The sequence below is a fragment of the Pimephales promelas genome, chromosome 2, assembly GCF_988280905.1.
Source record: "Pimephales promelas chromosome 2, fPimPro1.hap1.1, whole genome shotgun sequence".
In the NCBI taxonomy this organism is placed as follows: Eukaryota; Metazoa; Chordata; class Actinopteri; order Cypriniformes; family Leuciscidae; genus Pimephales; species Pimephales promelas.
The window spans coordinates 1,031,508-1,054,728 of NC_142770.1; the positions used below are offsets into that span (position 1 = coordinate 1,031,508).

The 23,221-nt window shown below is 39.1% G+C and overlaps 3 protein-coding genes across 5 annotated transcripts; all 3 read left to right on the forward strand.

Moving 5' to 3' along the window:
* The first annotated feature begins 129 nt into the window (after positions 1-129).
* LOC148995687 (uncharacterized) lies at positions 130-2,729 on the forward strand. Its single transcript, XM_089133743.1, has 2 exons — positions 130-783; positions 1,453-2,729. The coding sequence occupies exon 2, from the start codon at positions 1,458-1,460 to the stop codon at positions 2,316-2,318; it is 861 nt and encodes a 286-aa protein (XP_088989869.1). The 5' UTR covers positions 130-783; positions 1,453-1,457; the 3' UTR covers positions 2,319-2,729.
* Positions 2,730-5,194: 2,465 nt separating this feature from the next.
* Positions 5,195-8,042, forward strand: LOC120486211 (uncharacterized). Of its 3 annotated transcripts, XM_089133702.1 has the most exons (3): positions 5,195-5,290; positions 5,961-6,936; positions 7,913-8,042. In XM_089133702.1, exon 2 carries the CDS (start codon positions 5,966-5,968, stop codon positions 6,908-6,910), a length of 945 nt encoding a protein of 314 aa, XP_088989828.1. In that variant the 5' UTR covers positions 5,195-5,290; positions 5,961-5,965; the 3' UTR covers positions 6,911-6,936; positions 7,913-8,042. The 3 variants fall into 3 exon arrangements, with proteins under 3 accessions (XP_088989828.1, XP_088989825.1, XP_039538021.2); XM_089133699.1 differs by lacking the exon at positions 7,913-8,042 and having other exon boundaries at positions 5,961-7,731; XM_039682087.2 differs by lacking the exon at positions 7,913-8,042 and having other exon boundaries at positions 5,251-5,303; positions 5,961-7,731.
* lonp1 (lon peptidase 1, mitochondrial) lies at positions 7,967-22,922 on the forward strand. The gene is made up of 18 exons (XM_039682078.2): positions 7,967-8,473; positions 8,803-8,891; positions 8,968-9,087; positions 9,171-9,429; positions 11,967-12,028; positions 12,731-12,860; positions 12,932-13,015; positions 13,166-13,386; positions 15,493-15,631; positions 15,711-15,889; positions 17,809-17,896; positions 18,211-18,333; positions 18,598-18,714; positions 20,450-20,590; positions 20,667-20,832; positions 21,846-22,066; positions 22,214-22,378; positions 22,580-22,922. Exons 1-18 carry the CDS (start codon positions 7,967-7,969, stop codon positions 22,727-22,729), a joined length of 2,961 nt encoding a protein of 986 aa, XP_039538012.2. The 3' UTR covers positions 22,730-22,922.
* Positions 22,923-23,221: the final 299 nt, after the last annotated feature.

Below are 23,221 nucleotides of genomic sequence, written 5' to 3' on the forward strand. Positions count from 1 at the left end.
TCGATAAAGCTTTTAAATGCCTATAACATCTTTCACCCCACATATGACTGCTGTCTGCCTACATCAGTAACTGTTTTACACTTATTTTTGTTTTATGTTTTTATATACAGATATTTTATACAGTTTTTAATAATCCTCCGTTCGTCCGTTGATCTCGTCTCGCGGTGATGACGTCATAATTCGCGCGCTCCCATCCTATTTTTCTGAGGTAAACACTTCACGCGATCAAATAATTGTTAAATACTCTTTTAACACGGTTTAAAGTACATTTACACGGCTGTTTCTGAATGGCTTTTATAATGTACACCGCTCTTCGTCTGTTAACTAAAACACTTTAAGACGACGAAATGTATTTCTCATTCAAAACGATAAGCGGCTAGCGAACGGTAAATCGAACTATATTTAGATTCATGTCGGCGAATTACAATGTCTTTATATTCCTGCGATATTACTGTATAAATTGAAAGATAATAGAGCGCTTTCAGCATTTTGCTCTGACTGTAAAAATCTGTTTCTTGCAGCAAATACTTATAATAAAGTGAGATGATCTGCTGCTGATCCTGAATGGCTTGTCGAATGAGTGTTGATAGTCTAGGGATCATCACTATTATCAGAGCAGCTGAAAAGCCTCTTTATTTCATGTCAATAGATCCTGTTTTCACTGCATTCATTATTCTGATGTCTTCAGATCTGTAAATTGCCACATTTAGCTCGTTTTATTGTCAACAGACTTGAACAAACGACAAGATCTGCTATTTTGATCATCTACTAGAAAAAGCCCAGGTAAGTCTCATAATAGCATTTATTCAATCTTTGATGAACCATGTTCCATATAAAAACAAATAGTTATGTCAGACTCAATTGTTGGGTCATTTGTTTCTTTCACATTTTTGTTTTCTTCTAAGTTTATTTTCTCTTTTTTTTCTTATTTGCTATCTGTATTATGTGCATTGTTGTACTTTTTCTGTAACATATGTTAATGAGAGGTAAGATCCTAGGAAAAAGTATTTGGATGAAATTTCTTGAAAATAAAAAGAGGTATAATTTGTGAATTCATAAAAACACTTTCACCTGGTTTCACAGAAATAGCATAAGCCTAGTCCCAGACTAAAATGCATTATTGAACTGACATCTATATGTAATAGTATAATATTTTATAATAGACGATTTATAATATTTAAGGTATTCTGAAGGTCTGAACTCAAACATTTTCTTTTTAACACAGAGACCCAAAATTACCTCTGAATAACTATTATTCCCAAAGTTTTTAATATGCACAACATTGTGAACATATGAATGCAGCTTCCTAGTTTTTAACAGTATTGTTCTTTTCATAATGCTCACATCAGTTGACAAATAAATGATAGAATATTCCCATCAGCCTTCAATATACCTCATTTGTGAAAATCAAGTAAAAAATGCAATAAAATTATGATTTTATTTTCATTTCAGGCGCAATGGAGGAAATTGAGGAGATTGGAGAGGAGAAACATCATGTCAAAACTGAAGAACAAACTACCCCACAGACTGAAAGTATTTCTTTGAAAAAAATAGACAAGAAATATTTCATCTGCCATAAGTGTCTGAGTTGTTTCACACGACAAGAAGATCTTCAGGAACATGAGATCATCCACACTATTGAGAAAGTGCATCAATGTGATCACTGTTGGAGAATTTTTTCATGTGCTTCATCCCTAAAGAGCCATCTCAGAGTTCATTCACAGGAGGAACGACTTTTATGTTCTTTGTGTGGAAAGAGTTTAAAACACAAACAAAGTCTTGTTTCTCACATGAAGATCCACACTGGAGAGAAACCGTTCACATGTGATCAGTGTGGGAAGAGTTTTAGACAATCGTCAAACCTTCAGGAACACATGAACATCCACACTGGAGAGAAACCATACGAATGTGATGAATGTGGCAAAACATTTTCGAGGGCTACAGGCCTGGATACCCACATGTTAGTTCATTCACAGGAGAAACCACATTTATGTTCTTTGTGTGGAAAGAGTTTTGCACGTCTGCAGAGTTTCAAATTTCATCAGAAAATACATTCTGGTGTAAAAGATCATAAGTGCTTAGAGTGTGGGAAGAGTTTTATTAACGCTACACGTTTGAAACAACACTGGAGGATTCACACTGGAGAGAAACCGTACAAGTGTTCACACTGCGACAAGAGATTTCGTCTTTCAGGACACGTGAAAACACACGAGAGGATCCACACTGGAGAGAAACCGTATCACTGCACTCCATGTGGGAAGAGTTTCACTCAAGTATCTTCTCTACACAGTCATATAAAATACAATCACAGGAAGTAGATCATCTTCAGATCCAGCACTATCAGGTCTAATGCTGTGAGGAAATAATACCGTCAAACAATGAAATCTCTTCAAAATCTGTCCTAACCAGCCCCAACGAGCGACAGGACAGAGAAACATCTAAATTAGTCTCAGTGAATAAAGTTAGTCTTCAAGACCAGCAGTTTCAGCTGTGAGATAATTATTCTTGTATATAATTTTGCTTCATGGTATATATAAATGTCATTATACTTTATTATGAGTTAAATGTTATGTAAAATGTTTATACTTTTATGAAGAAATTTTTTTTTTACAGGTTAAAACTTTTCTTGTTATTTTCTTTTGTTGAGAGATGTCACATTTGTTTACACTTTGTATTTTCTCAAGTTAACTTTCATTGTAAATTTTTTTTGGTGAAAAAGACAAATAAAACATTTGATTCTTCTTTAATCGTCTTGTACTTCGTCAGAAATATTACATACTGAGTTCAGTTCAGACTTATGTTACGTCGTTACTCTGCATTCGCTCGGTAGCAGTGCTGTAAGCGAAATCGATATTAGAGTATCATACTCACAAAAGCTGGATGACTTGTGTTGCTAAATGTCATGTCACGCAATTATTTTAAAACGTTTTATGATAGAGAAATGCTGTATTAGTGTTACTAAAAATAAAGCTCTTTCCGATTATGCTATGTTACTTGACATAGGCATGTTAAAAACATGGTACTCATGGTAAATCAAGAAAAGGAGGCTGTTCGACAAGCAGAGGGAAGATTACACCACAAGAGGCTGGTCTGGACTGGGTTCCTTTTCAACTCCTTACAAGGCCCTTTTCCACCAAAGCATTTCGAGAGCCGGTGCCTGCGCGCCATCCAGTTTTTTGTGTTTCGACAGCCAAAGAACCGGTTTTCGGCCGGGAAAACTGGTTCCAAAGTGGCACCAACTCTTTGCTGGACTAGAACCCTTCTTTTACCACGTCATGCTTACGTCGGGGGCTTGGCCGGGTTTAGATGTGTTTAAACATCTTTTCTGACCATAATAAAGGATCGCAAAGCCAGGAGAAACATTTGCAGAAACACGATGGAGTCCGCCTTTGTAATTGTTATGCTTGAAGTTGGCGCAAACGTTTCTATTTTTTTTTATTGAAGCAAAGAAGAAAACAGTCAAAATATAGAACAAATAAATGGAAAGAAAAAAAAGACACTAGACAGGGGTATAACTTATCAGAAAAGATTACATATCAAATGAAAATATTAAAAGACTTACATATTTTAATTGTTTTTAAAGCCTTCTTGGTACACGAGTTAGACATGATCCGAAAGTAATGTTGTACTTGCAAGCGTTTCTAGCTAAGACGTATGGCGACATACTCAGTGACGTAACGACGTCGTTCCCTGGGCGCTCTTGTCAGTGAAAAAAACAAACTTCGCAAGTTGAACCAACTCCGAACCAACTTTGAACCAGCACCAGTTCCGAACCAGTCCTTTTTTGGTGGAAAAAGGGTAACATTGACACCAGCAAAGGGAAGGAAAAGCACTGCCTAGTCCAGGAGGAGGTGAGAGCAGTGGTCGAGGAGGAGAGAACCTGCAGAACAGTAGGAATGAGGTAACAGGGTGGGAGAACGGGATCGAGAGGAAGGTGACATGGGCGGAGCTACAGCGGATCAAGTTTCTTATCCAGGCGGTATACGATGTGCTCCCCAGCCCATCAAACCGTAAAGGAGGATATGGGGCAAAGTGGAGTCTCCAGCATGCCCACTATGCTCCAAGTTTGGAACCCTAGAGCACATTCTGAGTTGCTACTCAACGGCACTGGGATAGGGAAGGTACAGTTGGAGGCATGACCAAGTACTAAAGGCCATTGCTACAGCAGTCGAGTGGTCAAAGCGCTCCCGCCCCTCCAAACAAGCCATCGTCTTCGTCAGAGCTGGAGAGCGGCCAAAACCAGCCACAAAACATCTGCAGGCATCCTGGCCACGCCGAGGGACTGGCGGTTGTTGGTGGACTTGGAGCGTTGGAGCGGCAACTCAAGTTCCCCAACCAGGTTGTGCCCACCTCCTTAAGACCAGATGTCGTTCTCTTGTCTGAGTCCACCAAACAAGAGCTTACAGTCCCTCGGGAAGACCGCTTGGAAGAGGCGTTTGAGAGGGAGCTCGCCAAGTACGAGGGGCTAGTAAGCGAGAGTCGACAAGCTGGATGGAGAACAAGGTGTCTCCCAATAGAGGTAGGATCCCTGTCCAGAGTCTTCAGTCTGTCTGGCATTGATGGGATGAGGAGGAGAAGAGCAATCCGCAATACCACTGAAGCGGCAGAGAAAGCCTCAAGATGGCTATGGCTCAAGAGAGGAGATCTATGGGGCAGGGTAGCTAGATTTGCCAACTGGACACAAGCTGGGGTCTGATCAGCCACAGCGGGGTCACCTGGAGGAGGAGGAGGAGGGTGGATGATGTTGAAAGACCAGAAACACCCAATGATTCCAGGAACATCACTGAAGATGTGTCCAGTAGCATACACAGCCTTTTATCTATCTATTTATTTATTTTTTATCAATGAAGTTTAAAAACACCAAAATTAAATAATATTGAGAATGGCATATTTTTGGCATAAAACAGTCAAAATCTCTTTTATAGTTTCTGATTAACTTTTTTATTATTATTTTTCATATAACTTTGGTAACAAGGTTGATGAATGCTGTCATTTTTTTATGTAGCCATTGTTTACTTGCACTTTTTAAGGATTTGTTAAAATGTACAATAATACTACGATTTCAGATGTGATGCTGGAGAATAAACTGTCTGATAAATTATTTTTCACCCTACACATGACTGAGATTGAATTATTCTTTACTTTAACTTTTAGATTTACTTTATTGTATGTTATAAATATTTTGTATGAATTGTTCTTTTGAAAGAATTGGCGCGTTTATCCTGCATCACCGCGCTGACGTCATCAGTAGTTTCCTTCCTCGTTCAGCGCGTTTGTTGTGTCTTCTGAGGTAAGTTCTGCAGGTCAGATATTTCGCGTATTTACACATCAGCAACATTTACGGGCTTATTTCTGAGTTGTTTTAATCGGATAAAGCGCCAAATGTGCGTCTTTTCTGGCGTCTGTTGACTGATTTAGTTCAGCACGAAACGAACATCTTTGGAAAATGTTGAAATCATTCAATCATATTTAGAGTATTAGTGTTATTGAATGTATGTGCTTTCAAATTTTAAGTAGCGATCTGTGAGGGAATTTCACGTGGATAGAAACATTTTTTGCTTTCCTGATGTGGCAATAAATTAATGATGGACATAATCAGTTACGGTTAATGACTGGAATCAGAAAAAACAATCTATAAAAATAGTTGTCACATTGTTTTAGTTTGTATGTTCGTGTCAGATATGAAAAGTAATACTAATCTTTTAAATATAGATGATTTACTATTATTTAAGTTTATATTCGGACTCCATCATCTGAGTGGTATTTTAACCACAGACAGAATTGCAGTATAATGCAGCGTAATTTATTTTTTAGTGGACTTATTATCATTATTTTCCCAACACTCACATCAGTTCACAAATAAATTCTGCAATATTCCCATAAGCATACGGTATACCTCATGTGTAGATTTTTTTTTTTATTAAAATGCATTAAAATTGTTATTTTTATTTTCATTTCAGGCCTGATGGAGAAAAATGAGGAGATTGGAGAGGAGAAACATCATGTCAAAACTGAAGAAAAAACTTCCCCGCAGACTGAAAGTATTTCTTCACTGGAAAGAGACAAGAAATATTTCATCTGCCATAAGTGTGGGAAAAGTTTCACACAACAAGAACACCTTAAGAATCACATGATCATCCACACTGGCGAGACACAGCATAAATGTGATCAGTGTGGTAAAACATTTTTGTGGGCTTCAGACCTAAAGAGCCATCTCAGAGTTCATTCACAGGAGAAACCATATTCATGTTCTTTGTGTGGAAAGAGATTAAAATACAAACAGAGTCTTGTGTTTCACATGATGATCCACACTGGAGAGAAACCGTTCACATGTGATCAGTGTGGGAAGAGTTTTAGACAATCATCAAGCCTTCAGGAACACATGAACACCCACACTGGAGAAAAACCATATGAATGCGATCAATGTGGTAGAATATTTTCGAGGGCTTCAGGCCTGTCGACCCACATGTTAGTTCATTCACAGGAGAAACCACATTCATGTTCTTTTTGTGGAAAAAGATTTTTACGTATGCAGAGTTTAAAATTTCATCAGAAAACACATACTGGTGAAAGAGATCATAAGTGCTTTGCATGTGGGAAGAGTTTTATTACCGCAATGAATTTGAAACTACACTGGCGGACTCACACTGGAGAGAAACCGTACAAGTGTTCGCACTGCGAGAAGAAATTCTGTCGGCCTGAAAATGTGAAAAAACACGAGAGGATCCACACTGGAGAGAAACCGTACAAGTGTTCACACTGCGACAAGAGATTTCGTCTTTCAGGACACGTGAAATCACACGAGAGGATCCACACTGGAGAGAAACCGTATCACTGCACTCCATGTGGGAAGAGTTTCACTCAAGTATCTTCTCTACGCAGTCATATAAAATACAATCACAGGAAGTAGATCATCTTCAGATCCGGCACTTTCAGGTCAGTGTCCTCACCGAACGTGACAATAATACCATTGAACAGAAAGATCTCTTCAGTATAAGTCTGTGCTAATCAGCCAACGAGCGACAGGAAAAAGAAACATGATCTAAACTTGTTACAGTGAATAAAATTCATCTTCAAGACCAGCAGTTTCAACTGTGAGATTCACATCGACTTAAAGATGGAGTTCTTTTTATTTTTAATATTATTTGCTTTGTGGTATAAATAAATATCATTATATACTTGATTATAAGTAAAATATTATGTTATTTTTTATGATGCATCCAAGCGTGGATTATTCATTTCAACATCCTCATTCTCATATTTAAGAATCTGTAATCTTTTATGCTACTGCCCACTGACATGCTTTTAAAGCTATTTTTATGACCTTCAAACACCTTAAAATGCACAAATGTAGATCTGAGAAATCCAAATTTCTCGGGGTATGCCCCCGAACCCCCCTAACTACCTCACCTTTGCATGTGTGTGACTGTGTGGTAATGTGGGCTGGTGTGGTTATAGTGCCAGGGATGTTTGTCTGCCCCCGCATATAGGCCTGCAATATACAGTATTCTCTGTATCGAATCATGTTATCTTATTACTCACCCCAGCCCCTGATGTTTTTAAAACCTATTAATATTTTAATATTTAAAACCTAAATATTAATTCTTAAAAAAATATTACATTTGGCAGCTTTTAAATGTAAAAAATACATAAAATTATAAATGAAGTAGTAGATGTTTAGTACATATGAATGAATACATATAAATATAGCGTTATGTGGTTGTCAATTTGGACCAGAAAATGTCTGGTTACCAACATTCTTCAAAATATCTTCTTTTGTGAGAAGAAAGAAACTCATACAGGTTAGGAACAACATGAGGGTGATTAAGTAATGACAACATTTTCATTTTTTGAGTGAACTGTCCATTTAAAATGCAAATGGGGGCGTGGTCTCTCCTTACACCGTCATCAGAACTAGACAGCGGCGTGATCACGTGCTACTCGCAGAGAATACTCCAGATCCAAGATGGCGGCGTACATGAGAATGTGGAGATCATACCGTCCAGCGTCCAGAAGCATCAGCACAGCTTCATCAGCAGGAACGGTCCTGATCAGAGCCGGTTTAAACGCGTTATTCCCGCGGGATCCTCTCAGCGGGAGCCGCTTCATCCACATCCAGCGCTCATATTCCAGTATATCCAGCAGAAAGTCGTTACACAACGCGAGGGTCGCAGCATCCGCGGTGAATGACAGCTGGCGGCGCGTGCCCGCGGGCTCCGGGAGCCTCGGACTCGGGTGTCAACAGAAGAGGTTTCTCTTTGGGAACCAGGGAAGCGGGTTCTCCGGGGGCGACGGTGCAGAGAGTAGCGGGGGAGCTGAGGATGAGTCCGGGGGTGATGAAGGTCCTTATTCGCCTCCTCCTCCTCAGATGAGCGCGCTCACCACGATGCTCGTGCCCGAGGTTTTCCCGAACGTGCCTCTCATCGCCATCAACAGGAATCCCGTGTTTCCCAGATTCATCAAAATCATTGAGGTGATGATCTCACTGATGCATGCATGACGCAATCGTGGTTATGGAAAATACAAGGCGGAAAAAAGCCTTTAGAAATAAGTAAAAAGTATTTTATGACATGTCACTAGTTTGACATTGATATTTAGTGACATTGTAGTTTCCTATTTTGTTTTACTGCAGTTGTACTACAGTGTTGATGATGTTTGCTGGTGATTTCATCATCCAGTGAGTGAGTGTGTGTGTGTGTGTGTGAGAGAGAGAGAGAGAGAGAGAGTGTGTGTGTGTGTGGAAGAGAGAGAGAAGTCCAGTCAAGCTTATTTGCATATTTGTGAATATTTTGTCATCTGAAGGTAAAAAACAAGCAGCTCATGGACCTGTTGAGGCGAAAAGTTCGACTCGCTCAGCCGTACGCAGGTGTGTTTCTGAAGAAAGATGACAGGTAAGTGCCCGTGCATTCGACTGTTTGCCGACTGTAAGTTGATGTTGCGTTGATGGAGGGCGTGTTTATTTCCCAGTAACGAGTCGGATGTGGTGGAGAGTCTGGATGCCGTTTATCGCACCGGAACATTCGTGCAGATCCACGAGATGCAGGATCTCGGAGACAAACTCCGTATGATTGTGATGGGACACAGAAGGTGACGCTTGAAATCACAGCTTTGAAAATGGCGGTCTCAGGAAAGTTGACCTCTGACCTCCCCCCCCCCTCATCTTCTCCCAGAATCCGCATCAATAAGCAGCTGGATGTTGAGCCGGAGGAGCCGGCGTCCCTGGAGCTGGAGGCTGAAGCCGAGCCGCTCAAAGCCGCGCGCCGGAAGCAGAAACGTTCCCGCAAGGATCCGGCGTCTACGGCCGAGGCCATGGAGGAGAAGGTGCGGGAGGCGGAGCTTGTGGTGGAGGCGCTTCCTCTTCCCAGCGTCCTCATGGTGGAGGTGGACAACGTGATCCACGAGGACTTCCAGGTCACAGAAGAAGTCAAGGTCAGCCTTACTTTACTTTGGGATGCAATTTCGGCCGATACCAATAATTCTATAAGTCTGAAAGTCGATAACCGATAATACTTTATGTCTGAAAGTCGATAACCGATAATTCCTTATGCCTGAAAGCCGATAACTGATAATTCCTTATGTCTGAAAGCCGATAACTGATAATTCCTTATGTCTGAAAGCCGATAACAGATAATTCCTTATGTCTGAAAGCCGATAACAGATAATTCCTTATGTCTGAAAGCCGATAACTGATAATTCCTTATGTCTGAAAGCCGATAACCGATAATTCCTTATGTCTGAAAGCCGATAACCGATAATTCCTTATGTCTGAAAGCCGATAACCGATAATTCTTTGTCTGAAAGCCGATAACTCATAATTCCTTATGTCTGAAAGCCGATAATGATAATTCCGTATGTCTGAAAGCCGATAACCGATAATTATTTATGTCTGAAAGCCGATAACCGATAATTCCTTATGCCTGAAAGCCGATAACTGATAATTCCTTATGTCTGAAAGCCGATAACTGATAATTCCTTATGTCTGAAAGCCGATAACAGATAATTCCTTATGTCTGAAAGCCGATAACCGATAATTCCTTATGTCTGAAAGCCGATAACTGATAATTCCTTATGTCTGAAAGCCGATAACCGATAATTCCTTATGTCTGAAAGCCGATAACTGATAATTCCTTATGTCTGAAAGCCGATAACAGATAATTCCTTATGTCTGAAAGCCGATAACTGATAATTCCTTATGTCTGAAAGCCGATAACTGATAATTCCTTATGCCTGAAAGCCGATAACTGATAATTCCTTATGTCTGAAAGTCGATAACCGATAATTCCTTATGTCTGAAAGCCGATAACCGATAATTCCGTAAGTCTGAAAGCCGATAACTGATAATTCCTTATGTCTGAAAGTCGATAACCGATAATTCCTTATGCCTGAAAGCCGATAACTGATAATTCCTTATGTCTGAAAGCCGACAACTGATAATTCCTTATGTCTGAAAGCCGATAACCGATAATTCTTTATGTCTGAAAGCCGATAACTGATAATTCCTTATGTCTGAAAGCCGATAACTGATAATTCCTTATGTCTGAAAGCCGATAACCGATAATTCTTTATGTCTGAAAGCCGATAACTGATAATTCCTTATGTCTGAAAGCCGATAACCGATAATTCCTTATGTCTGAAAGCCGACAACTGATAATTCCTTATGTCTGAAAGTCGATAACCGATAATTCCTTATGCCTGAAAGCCGATAACTGATAATTCCTTATGTCTGAAAGCCGATAACCGATAATTCCTTATGCCTGAAAGCCGATAACTGATAATTCCTTATGTCTGAAAGCCGATAACCGATAATTCCTTATGTCTGAAAGCCGATAACTGATAATTCCTTATGTCTGAAAGCCGACAACTGATAATTCCTTATGTCTGAAAGCCGATAACCGATAATTCTTTATGTCTGAAAGCCGATAACTGATAATTCTTTGTCTGAAAGCCGATAACTGATAATTCCTTATGTCTGAAAGCCGATAACCGATAATTCTTTATGTCTGAAAGCCGATAACTGATAATTCCTTATGTCTGAAAGCCGATAACTGATAATTCTTTGTCTGAAAGCCGATAATGATAATTCCGTAAGTCTGAAAGCCGATAACCGATAATTCCTTATGTCTGAAAGCCGATAACTGATAATTCCTTATGTCTGAAAGCCGATAACCGATAATTCTTTATGTCTGAAAGCCGATAACCAATAATTCCTTATGTCTGAAAGCCGATAACCGATAATTCTTTGTCTGAAAGCCGATAACCGATAATTCCTTATGTCTGAAAGCCGATAACTGATAATTCTTTGTCTGAAAGCCGATAACTGATAATTCCTTATGTCTGAAAGCCGATAATGATAATTCCGTAAGTCTGAAAGCCGATAACCGATAATTCTTTATGTCTGAAAGCCGATAACCGATAATTCCTTATGTCTGAAAGCCGATAACTGATAATTCCTTATGTCTGAAAGCCGATAACCGATAATTCTTTGTCTGAAAGCCGATAACCGATAATTCCTTATGTCTGAAAGCCGATAACCGATAATTCCTTATGTCTGAAAGCCGATAACCGATAATTCTTTGTCTGAAAGCCGATAACTCATAATTCCTTATGTCTGAAAGCCGATAATGATAATTCCGTATGTCTGAAAGCCGATAACCGATAATTATTTATGTCTGAAAGCCGATAACCGATAATTCCTTATGCCTGAAAGCCGATAACGATAATTCCTTATGCCTGAAAGCCAATAACTGATAGTTCTTTATATTTGAAAGTCGATAATCGATAATTCCTTATATTTTTATTTATTAACTTATTTAATTTATTAACTTAAATTATCTTAATTTACTCTATTTCAGTTGACCTCTGTTATATTAATATTTTAAAAAGTATATATTTTTTAATGGTTTTAGTTAACGATAATAACCCTGGTTCAGTATGCTTAGCACTTACGTTGAGTTGTTTTACATCAGGCCCTGACGGCTGAGATCGTCAAGACCATACGGGACATCATCGCTCTGAATCCACTGTACAGGTAAGAGAGGTGAAAGACGCCCCATGACTTTTTTTTGCACTTGAACCACAAATACACACTTTTTTTTAAAAAAATGGATTTTAGGAGTTTTGTGGTTGAAATTTAAAAAAGTAACACATCCTTCCCTCTCGAGTCAATTTGACCTACCTTAGGAATGAATGAAAAGCGAGAAATGCTTCAATACACATAGAAAAAGCTAAAAATGCTCTAAATTCAAACTAAAAATACTAAAACTTTGCCAAAAAAAATATTTTATAATGTGTATCTGAATGCATACTGAAGTGAACTGACTTTAGGACCCAGCAGAACAGCTCATATACTCTATATAGAGATATAAGGCCATCTAGAGTCATGAAATATCATGTTATATTATTAGTTTTCCGCAAGAGGTCTGCAAAGACACCCAATGTAAGATATTTTGAGCTCAATTAAAAGGGTTATGCATGAAATTGTGAGTTTTAAGTTGAAAGAATGTGAGGAATTTAGAAATTTAAAGGTAAAAAATAACAAAAAGTTTTAATTTAGAAAAAAAATATTGGCATAATAAAAAGAAATGTTGCTTTTTGGACAAAAAAAGTATAATTTTAGGGCTTCGGGGTCATTTTGAGCTGGCGAGGGAAAGATGCGTCACGAAACACGAGTGAAGGATGAAGGTTAAAACCACATGCGGTGTGTTTATCTGTGTGTGTGTGTGTTTGCTAGAGAGTCTGTCCTCCAGATGATGCAGGCTGGGCAGAGAGTAGTGGATAACCCGATCTACCTGAGCGACATGGGGGCGGCACTGACCGGGGCCGATTCGCACGAGCTACAGGACGTCCTGGAGGAAACAAACGTACGTTTACGACCCACCAAACCCAGTCTCAGAACGTCAATGTGTGTCTAACAGAAGAACTGTCATTACAGATTCCCAAACGACTCTACAAAGCGCTCTCTCTGCTGAAGAAGGAGTACGAACTGAGTAAACTACAGCAGCGTCTCGGGAGAGAGGTGAGGGTTCGGAATCGGAAATATCGAAATACTCGAGGTCAGGAAACGGATACTTGTTTTAAAAATTAAAATTTCGGTTCCTTTGTGAGCATTTCAGTATAAGTGTTAACCGTCCAAGCGCGAGACACTCACAAAGCGTGTGTACCTCAGGTGGAGGAGAAGATCAAGCAGACGCACAGGAAGTACCTCCTCCAGGAGCAGCTGAAGATCATTAAGAAGGAGCTGGGCCTGGAGAAAGAGGACAAAGACGCCATTGAGGAGAAGTTCAGGGAGAGGTTGAAGGACCGCACTGTACCTCAGCACATCATGGAGGTCATCAACGAGGAGCTGAACAAACTGGGGCTGTTGGATAACCACTCCTCAGAGTTCAAGTAAGGACTTCATCATTGTTATTCAGAATTAGCATTTCCTGATAATTTACTCTCCCTCACGTCATCCAAGATGTCCATGTCTTTCTTTCTTCAGTCGTAAATAAATGCAGGTTTTTGAGGAAAACGTTCCAGGATTTCCTCCATCCTTCAATGGGGTCCAAATGTGAGTTTCAGTGACGCTTCAAAGTCTCGACACGATCCAGCCGAGGAATAAGAGTCTGATCTAGACAAACCAGCGACATTTATAACAAACGTTAACATTTATATAGTTTAGAACCACAAATGCTCGTCTTGCACTAGCTGTGATGCGATTACTAAGTAATTAGTTACTGTAATTTAATTACTTTTCCCTTGAAAATGTAAAGTAAGGGATTACTCTTCATTTATCTGTAATTTAATTACAGTTACTACAGGTAAATACCGTGTATAGATCAATCCGATCTCACAGCGATTCGTACGCATTCTATGAGGTGTCTAAATATTACGACCGCACTCGTACAAATTCGTATGAATTATTGTAAAATATGTATGAAAAAAGTGTGAAATGTCAGATCAGACATAAAACAATAGTGGGTTTAACATTAAAATGTATTGTCTGATGTTAAAAAGCATGTTTTTATAATGTAACCTTCTCCACCGTGGTCAGTTTAAGGATAATTCATGCAATTTTATAGTATTTATTTAAAAGAATTAAAACAGATTCATGTCTATCCTTGTATTATTCAGCTGGTTGAGATTGATATGGGATTTTGAAAGTAATTAAAAGTAATTAAATACTTTTTAAAGAGAGTAATTAATTAGTACAGTATCTAATTACACTGTTGAAGAGGTAATTAGGTAATTTTTTAGAGTAACTTACCCGACACTGGATGCGACACACATTACGTAATCACGTTGAAAGGTCAAGCGGGACGTAGGCGTAAATACCGACTTGGTGTTTATCAAGCGAACGTGCAAAGACTCAAGAGTCAAACGCCCTTTGAAATAAAAGGTAAAACAACGACGTCGGACGATTTTTAACGATTTTTTCGCCCTACTCTACGTTTCTGTAAAGTGTGTCGCATCACAGCTAGTGCAAGACAAACATTTGTGGTTATAAAGTATATAAATGTTTATTTTTTTAATTTAATAAAATGTCCGCTGGTTAGTCTAGATCAGACTCTTATTCCTCGGCTGGATCGTGTCGAGACTTTGAAGCTGGACCCCATTGAGAGCCTAAGTCCCGCCCCTCCGCTTCCGGCTCATGGGACCTTATTTCGGAAAAAATATGAATGGTAGTCAATGGCGAGAGACAACTTATCTTTTTATTCCGTCTGAACTTTCCCCTTTATTACACATATGACGTTTGTCAATTTAAAAGATAATTCTGAAAGTCAAAAACGTCGCAGTTTGTCATAAAACAGAAGAGTAACATTTAGTTTTATGTGAAAATCGCTCTGTGAACTACATCTCCCAGGAAGCGAAACAACGAGTGAGATCCGCTGCTCGTGTGTGTGCAGTCTGGTACAAAACACTCGGGTATGACGGCGTAACGTTACGATTATAACGTAAGACTGTAGAAACAATGACAGACGTTAGCCTCAGTAAAGTTAGCTTCATTCATTGGGAGAAAATGTGCGCCTTTGGGGTTTGTAGTCTTTGTAATTACGTATTTTCACAGTCTTATACCTCAACGGTTTTACATCAAACTGCGACTTTCTTTACTTTAAAATGTATCTTTTAAATTGACGAACATCATATGTGTAATTCAGGGCACAATTCAAACCAGATCAAAATATTTGTTGTCTCTCGCCATTGACTACCATTCAATATTTTTCCGAAATAAGGTCCCATGGTGGTCGACCGGAAGGGGAGGGACTTAGGCTCTCTATTGAAGTCACTATATGGAGGAAATCCTGGAGTGTTTCTCTCAAAAACCTTCATTTCTTTCCGACTGAAGAAAGAAAGACATGAAAATATTAGAAGAATGAACCATCAGGAAATTTGAATTGTGAAGTGAACTAATCCTTTAATATCCATTAAACTGCCCAAGAAGCTGAAAGCCCAGCTTAAGATGGTTGTACATGGAGTTTCGCTCATTCAAACTTTGATCCTTAAAATCCCCAGCGTCACCCGTAACTACTTAGATTGGCTGACCTCCATGCCGTGGGGAACCAACAGTGTGGAGAACCTGGAGTTGGCCCGAGCCAAAGAGGTGTTGGAGGAGGACCACTACGGCATGGATGACGTCAAGAAACGCATTCTGGTAAAGATCAAGCATAAGCGCCCCAATCTCTGTACGCTTACAAATCCTATTAACAATGCGGGTTGGTTGGTTCCTGCAGGAGTTCATAGCTGTGAGCCAGCTTAAAGGCAGCACGCAGGGGAAGATCTTGTGTTTCTACGGCCCTCCTGGAGTCGGCAAGACCAGCATCGCCCGCTCAATCGCCAGAGCGCTCAATCGCGAATACTTCCGCTTTAGCGTGGGAGGAATGACGGATGTGGCGGAGATTAAAGGCCACAGGTGAGTGATGCGTGCCGCACATCTGTGAGGCCACGCCCACCAGCAGTGATGTCAAAGCAAGTCAAGTCCAATCAAGTCAATTAAAATCAAATCGAGTCAAGGCAATTAAAAGGTCAACTCTGGCGCAAAATGAGCCTTTGGTCTAACAACACATTGGTACGTAGTCAACCGTTCTCTGAGATTTATGTTCATGATAATCAAATGTAAAGAGTTGTGTTATTAGACCAAAGGTTCATTTTGCAACGGAGTTGGCAACAAGTGTCAATTCAATTCAAGTCAATTGAAATCAAGTCAAGTCAATTCATCAAATCAGTTCAATTCAATTCAAGTCAAGTCAAGTCAATTCATCAAATCAAGTCAATTCAAGTCAAGTCAATTTGTCAAATCAATTCATGTCAATTCAAGTCAAGTCGAATCAAGTCAATTAAAATCAAATCGAGTCAATTCAATTCAAGTCAATTAAAGGTCAACTCCGGCGCAAAATGAACCTTTGGTCTAATAACACATTAGTACGTAGTCAACCGTTCTCTGAGATTTATTTTCATGATAATCGAATGTAAAGAGTTATTAGACCAAAGGTTCATTTTGCAACGGAGTTGTCAACAAGTGTCAATTCAAGTCAATTGAAATCAAGTCAAGTCAATTCATCAAATCAAGTCAATTCAAGTCAAGTCAGTTTGTCAAATCAATTCATGTCAATTCAAGTGAAGTCAAGTCAATTAAAATCAAATCGAGTCAATTCAAGTCAATTCAAGTCAATTAAAGGTCAACTCGCAAAATGAACCTTTGGTCTAATAACACATTAGTACGTAGTCAACCGTTTTCTGAGATTTATTTTCATGATAATCGAATGTAAAGAGTTATTAGACCAAAGGTTCATTTTGCGCCAGATTTGACCTTTAATTTGTCAAATCAACTCAAGTCAATTCAAGTGAAGTCAAGTCAATTCAAGTCAAGTGAAGTCAATTCAAGTCAATTCAAGTCAAGTCAAGTCAATTCGTAAAATCAATTCGAGTCAAGTCAATTCAGTTCAATTTGTCAAATCAATTCAAGTCAATTCAAGTGAAGTCAATTCAAATCAAGTCAAGTCGATTCATCAAATCAGTTCAATTGAAGTCAAATCAAGTCAAGTCAAGTCAATTCGTCAAATCAGTTCAATTCAAGTCAAGTCAATTCAGTTCAATTTGTCAAATCAATTCAAGTCAATTCAAGTCAAGTCAATTCAAGTCAAGTGAAGTTAATTCAAGTCAATTCAATTCATCAAATCAATTCTTCAAATCAAGTCAATTCAAATAATTTCAAGTCAATTCAATTCAAGTTACCAGTACTCAGGCTGCACAATTAATCAAATTTGCAACCGCGATGACAATCACGGATGACACAAGTACGTAATCGTTCAAAGGTGCAATTACAAAAAAACGTCCACTTACATTATTCTGTGCTTAAGATGTGTTTTTCTTTCTAGATGTTCATTTTGATTTAACAGTGTAGTATAAATATGGCTTCAAACAATGGATTAAAGCAAATCAAAACATGATTCAATGTAAATTGTGATAATTGTAATTCATAATCGCAATTACAATTTCAAGCGAATGATCGACAATTATGATTTGCAGCCCTACCAAGTACAATGAAAAACATACTTGAATGCGACTCCACAGACTATAGACAGAACAAATACAATAAACCTCACTGCTATGGAAACAAAACAAATATACACAAATTACCAAATTATTGCAAAACCATAATATTCGGTGACATTTTTGATCTCGAGTGTCCGGTATTCTTACCTAATACTAACTTGAGTGTGTTAGACATCAGTGTTGATTAAAACAATCTTTCAAACTATTCCTGAGTCTACACTTCTTTTCAAGCTCTTGGTACTCGATTCTGTGTATGATTGTGTTGGTGCGTTGCAGGAGGACATATGTTGGTGCGATGCCAGGAAAGATCATCCAGTGCCTAAAGAAAACGAAGACTGAAAACCCATTGGTCCTTATTGATGAGGTATGAACAATAAACAGGGTTCGTACAAAGTGCTCAAAGTATTTTTGAAATACCGCCATTTTTTGAAAAAGTTCTTGAGTTTTTGAAATACATTGTAATTTTATTGATAAAGCAATCTTTTCAAGCAATCAAAATTAAAGATGTAAAGACATTTCACAAGACTATGGGCGTGATATTGCTCATATTAATATCAAAGTATATGATCTTTCATTCTTCAGGTCAATCGAATATTAATCGGGAATAATCAGTTTGAAAAAGGAAAGCGATATCTTTGTCATAGTTTCCTTTCAATGGTTCATCTCTGTGTGGCGCAGGTTGATAAGATCGGTCGGGGGTACCAGGGTGACCCGTCTTCGGCGCTCCTGGAGCTTTTAGATCCGGAACAGAACGCTAACTTTCTTGACCACTACCTGGATGTGCCTGTCGACCTGTCTAAGGTATGAACTCGCCAAAATATTGCACATTTGTTGGAAGACTATGGTTTTATTTGGGGTTTGAAAAATCACCAGTGGTGGGAAACGCTGTCGAAACACGAGCCAATTGGCTGTTACTTATTATGTTCAATCACTTTGCTGGGGAAGTTTACGAAGAAGTTTAACGAAGAATTTCTGAATGGTCGGTAACTTCAGTTAAAAGTTTAGTAGCCAAATAAAAGTTGATTTGAAGCGCTGGTGTTATTGTTCCTACATTGATGTTTTCAGGTTCTTTTCATTTGTACGGCCAATGTCCTCGACACCATCCCCGAACCCTTACGAGACCGAATGGAAATGATCAACGTATCAGGCTACGTTGCTCAGGAGAAACTGGCAATTGCAGAGGTACGTTCACTTGGTCTTTTTTCCTGAAAATCGTCGACACTTGATGGGGGTGTGTCTGGCATTATGGGTAAAGCTTAAAGCCGCCAACTGGAAGTTTGCTGGTTCAAGAATGAAAGTTAACAAGCCATAACTCCTAAAGGTGGTTGTGCACAGATTGTACTTGGCCATTAGGTGATCAATCACATTATAAAATGGTGAATAAAACCAGTTTAAGATGATTTTACATGGGTTTTACCTGGTCATTCACTGCTTTAGATGGTTTACCAGTTGGACTACAAGCTGGTTGAACTGGTTTCGACATGGTAGCCGACCCTAAACCAGCAACAAAGTTGACAAAACCCAGCTAAAAACAGTTGTACATAGTTTCTATCTGGTCATAACTCAACTAGATGGTTATCAGTTGGACTACAAATTGGTGGACCTGGTTTTGACATGGTAGACCACCTTAAACCAGCAATAAATTTGACAAAACCCAGCTAAAACCAATTTCAGGTGATTGTACATGGGTTTTACCTGGTCATTCGCTGCTTTAAGTGGTTTTTCAGTTGGACTAAAAGCTGGTGGACCTGGTTTTGACATGCTAGACCACCTTAAACCAACAACAAATTTAACAAAACCCAGTTCAAACCAGTTTAAGATGATTGTACATGGGTTTTACCTGGTCATTCACTGCTTTAGATGGTTTACCAGTTGGACTACAAGCTGGTTGACCTGGTTTCGACATGGTGGACGACCCTAAACCAGCAACAAAGTTGACAAAACCCAGCTAAATCCAGTTGTACATAGTTTCTATCTGGTCATAACTCAACTAGATGGTTATCAGTTGGACTACAAATTGGTGGACCTGGTTTTGACATGGTAGACCATCTTAAACCAGCAATAAATTTGACAAAACCCAGCTAAAACCAATTTAAGATGATTGTACATGAGTTTTACCTGGTCATTCGCTGCTTTAAATGGTTTTTCAGTTGGACTAAAAGCTGGTGGACCTGGTTTCGACATGCTAGACCACCTTAAACCAACAACAAATTCAACAAAACCCAGTTAAAACCAGTTTAAGATGATTGTACATGGGTTTTACCTGGTCATTCACTGCTTTAGATGGTTTACCAGTTGGACTACAAGCTGGTTGACCTGGTTTCGACATGGTGGACGACCCTAAACCAGCAACAAAGTTGACAAAACCCAGCTAAAAACAGTTTAAGATGAATGCACATGGGTTTTACCTGGTCATTTGCTGCTTTAGATGGTTTACCAGTTGGACTGAAAGCTGGTGGACCTGATTTTGGCATGCTAAACCACCTTAAACCAGCAGAAAGTTTGACAAAACTCAGTTACAATTCAGTTTAAGATGATTGTACATGGGTTTTACCTGGTCATTCGCTGCTTTAGATGGTTTACCAGTTGGACTGAAATCTGGTGGACCCTGTTTCGACATGCTAGACCACCTTAAAAAAGCAACATATTTGACAAAACCCAGTTGAAACCAGTTGTACGTAGTTTCTACCTGGTCAAAATTGCACTAGATGATTAATCAGATGGGCTATAAACTGGTGGACCTGTTTTCGACATGGTAGACCACCTTAAACCAGCAGAAAGGTTGACAAAACCCAGATAATACTCTCTATAGTCAATGCATCAGGTTATGTTGCTGAGGAGAAACTGTCCATTTCTGAGATCCGCAGAGTTGGTTCCTGTGGATGCATTGAAGTCTCGTGGTTGTTGTGCCCCGCAGAGATACCTGGTTCCCCAGCTGCGATCCCTGTGCGGGCTGGACGAGCAGAAGGCCCGGATCACCCCCGAGGCCCTGAGCGTGCTCATCAGACAGTACTGCCGGGAGAGCGGCGTCAGGAACCTGCAGAAGCAAGTGGAGAAGGTTCAGGAGATTCATTACTTACTCAGATTCAGGGTTAGTGTTTCTGAGCGTCCCGCTGAGCTCTGGACCTCCACAGGTGTTCAGGAAAGTGGCGTTTCGGATCGTCAGCGGCGAGGGGTCGGAGGTCAGCGTCACTTCGGAAAACCTCCATGATTTCGTGGGGAAGCCCATCTTCACTGTGGACCGGATGTACGACACCACGCCCCCGGGGGTCGTCATGGGCCTGGCCTGGACCGCCATGGGTGAGCGCTCAGTCTCGGTTTACTCGCGTCCAGATTCTGTGAATAGTTTAGCGCTGCTTTGGTTTTATGGTCTCGGTTAGTAAGCGTGTTACTTTTTTTTTTATTATCTATTTTTGTTAACATTTAGTATGATTTTGCTTTGTTGTAATTCTCTTTTTAAAGTTATGTGTTTTAATTTAACATTTTTATGACATAATTCATTCTTAGTTGGTGCTTTGACTTGTTTTTTTATAATAATTATTTTTATTATTATTATTTATTATTATAGTAATTATTTATTCATCGTTTAGTTGCTGCCTTATTTTGATGTTTTTATTTTTAAATTACTTATTTCAATTATTTACTTGATTAAATTTTAACTTAAATTGATTTATTTCGATTTTACATTATGATTTCATTTTTGGATAGTGCTTTAATTTGGTTTGCCTTTAATTTTAGAGGGTGCTTTATTTTAATACATTTTTATTTTATCATTATTAAAACTTATGATTTAAAACATTTTTAGTTGGTGCTTTATTTTGACATTTTACCACATCTAATATTTTTTTTATTTATCATAATCTTTCGTTTTTATAATTTAATTAATTTTTTATCTGTGCTTTTATTTGTTTTTAATTTGACATTTTTATGAGCTTATTTTTAGCTAGAGTTTTATTTTGGTTTGCTTTATTTTTCCAATTACATTTAAGTTAATGTTTTTGGCATTTTAATATTATATATATATATATATACATATATTTAAATGTAAAATGTAAATGTACTTTATTTATATAGCACCTTACATCAACCGATAGGTGAACCAAAGTGCTTTACAACAGAATAATCAACAAATCAAATCTACCAATAACACAAATATAATAAAAAAATTTTTTTTTTTAAATGAATATTGAAATAATATTTTTTATATATATATATATACTGTTTCTTGATTTAGTTAGCACATTATTTTAGACCTTTTTATTATTTTCCCCACTTTATTTGAGGATTAGCTTTTAAGCGTTCTCTGTCCTCAGGCGGGTCGACGCTGTTCATCGAGACGTCTCTGCGGCGCGCCAGGGACCCGGTGGGCAAGGACGGGCCCAGAGACGGGTCGCTGGAGGTCACGGGGCAGCTGGGAGACGTCATGAAGGAGAGCGCTAAGATCGCGTACACCTTCGCTCGCTCGTTCCTCATGAAGAAGCAGCCGGAGAACCAGTTCCTGCTGGGATCCCACATACACCTGCACGTGCCCGAGGTGAAGAGCGTGTGTTCGAGCAGCTTTACACTGAAAACGGGACAATAATGCAACAGTGTGTTTCCAGAAGAGAATAGCGTCACAGTCCTGTGCGTTCAACTCGTAAATACCATCTTTCCGACTGTGTGTGTGTGTGTGTGTGTTCAGGGAGCGACTCCTAAAGACGGGCCGAGCGCGGGCGTCACCATCGTCACAGCTCTGCTGTCTCTGGCTCTCGACGCCCCGGCCCGACAGAACCTGGCCATGACCGGAGAGGTGTCTCTGACCGGGAAGATCCTGCCGGTGGGCGGCATCAAGGAGAAGACCATCGCTGTGAGTGTGTGTGTGTGTTACTGGGGTTTACTGCCTTATAAGTAAATCACTTTTAATTTAAGGACGTTCGATCACAATATCACACATTTCTATAGACAAGACATAAATGATTATTGTAATTAAGGATGATTGTGATGATCCAGATATATATACAGTAGTGTATTTGTACGTGTCCTCAGTGTGTGTGGTGTGTGTTGTCAGGCGAAGAGAGCGGGCGTCACCTGCATCATCCTGCCGGCCGAGAACAGGAAGGACTTCTCGGATCTGGCCGACTACATCACCGAGGGACTGGAAGTGCACTTCGTGGAGAACTACAGCCAGATCTTCCCGCTCGTGTTCTCGGGACTCTGACGCTCACACACACACACACACACACACGAGCAGGGTGAGTTATTCCCCATGAGGGACTGTTGCATCATGGGACACAGATCGTCATGATCCTGACTCTGCTGCTGCTACTCTACTGAAGATTTTATACTCATAATCTCATGTCATACGTGTAAATAATAACCGCAATCATTTACAATAAATATAAATTATGGAACAGCTTGTGTCTTAGTTTTTATTTAGGGATGTGCGAATTTATTAAAATTGATATATTTTAAATGGATGAAAAACGCGGTTTGTTAATTACGATTTAATTTTTCAGAAACGATGACTTAGTTTTATTTATGACAGTTGAAATTGTAAGATAAAAATGTAATATTTAATATACGGGTTAAAAAGTATGCTTTTGGAAATCAACATTAAACCCACCAAGTCATATGAGATCATTTATAATTATGACACACTTAGTCATGAGTGTTGAATTTATAACTCATAATTATTCATTTATAGCTCATG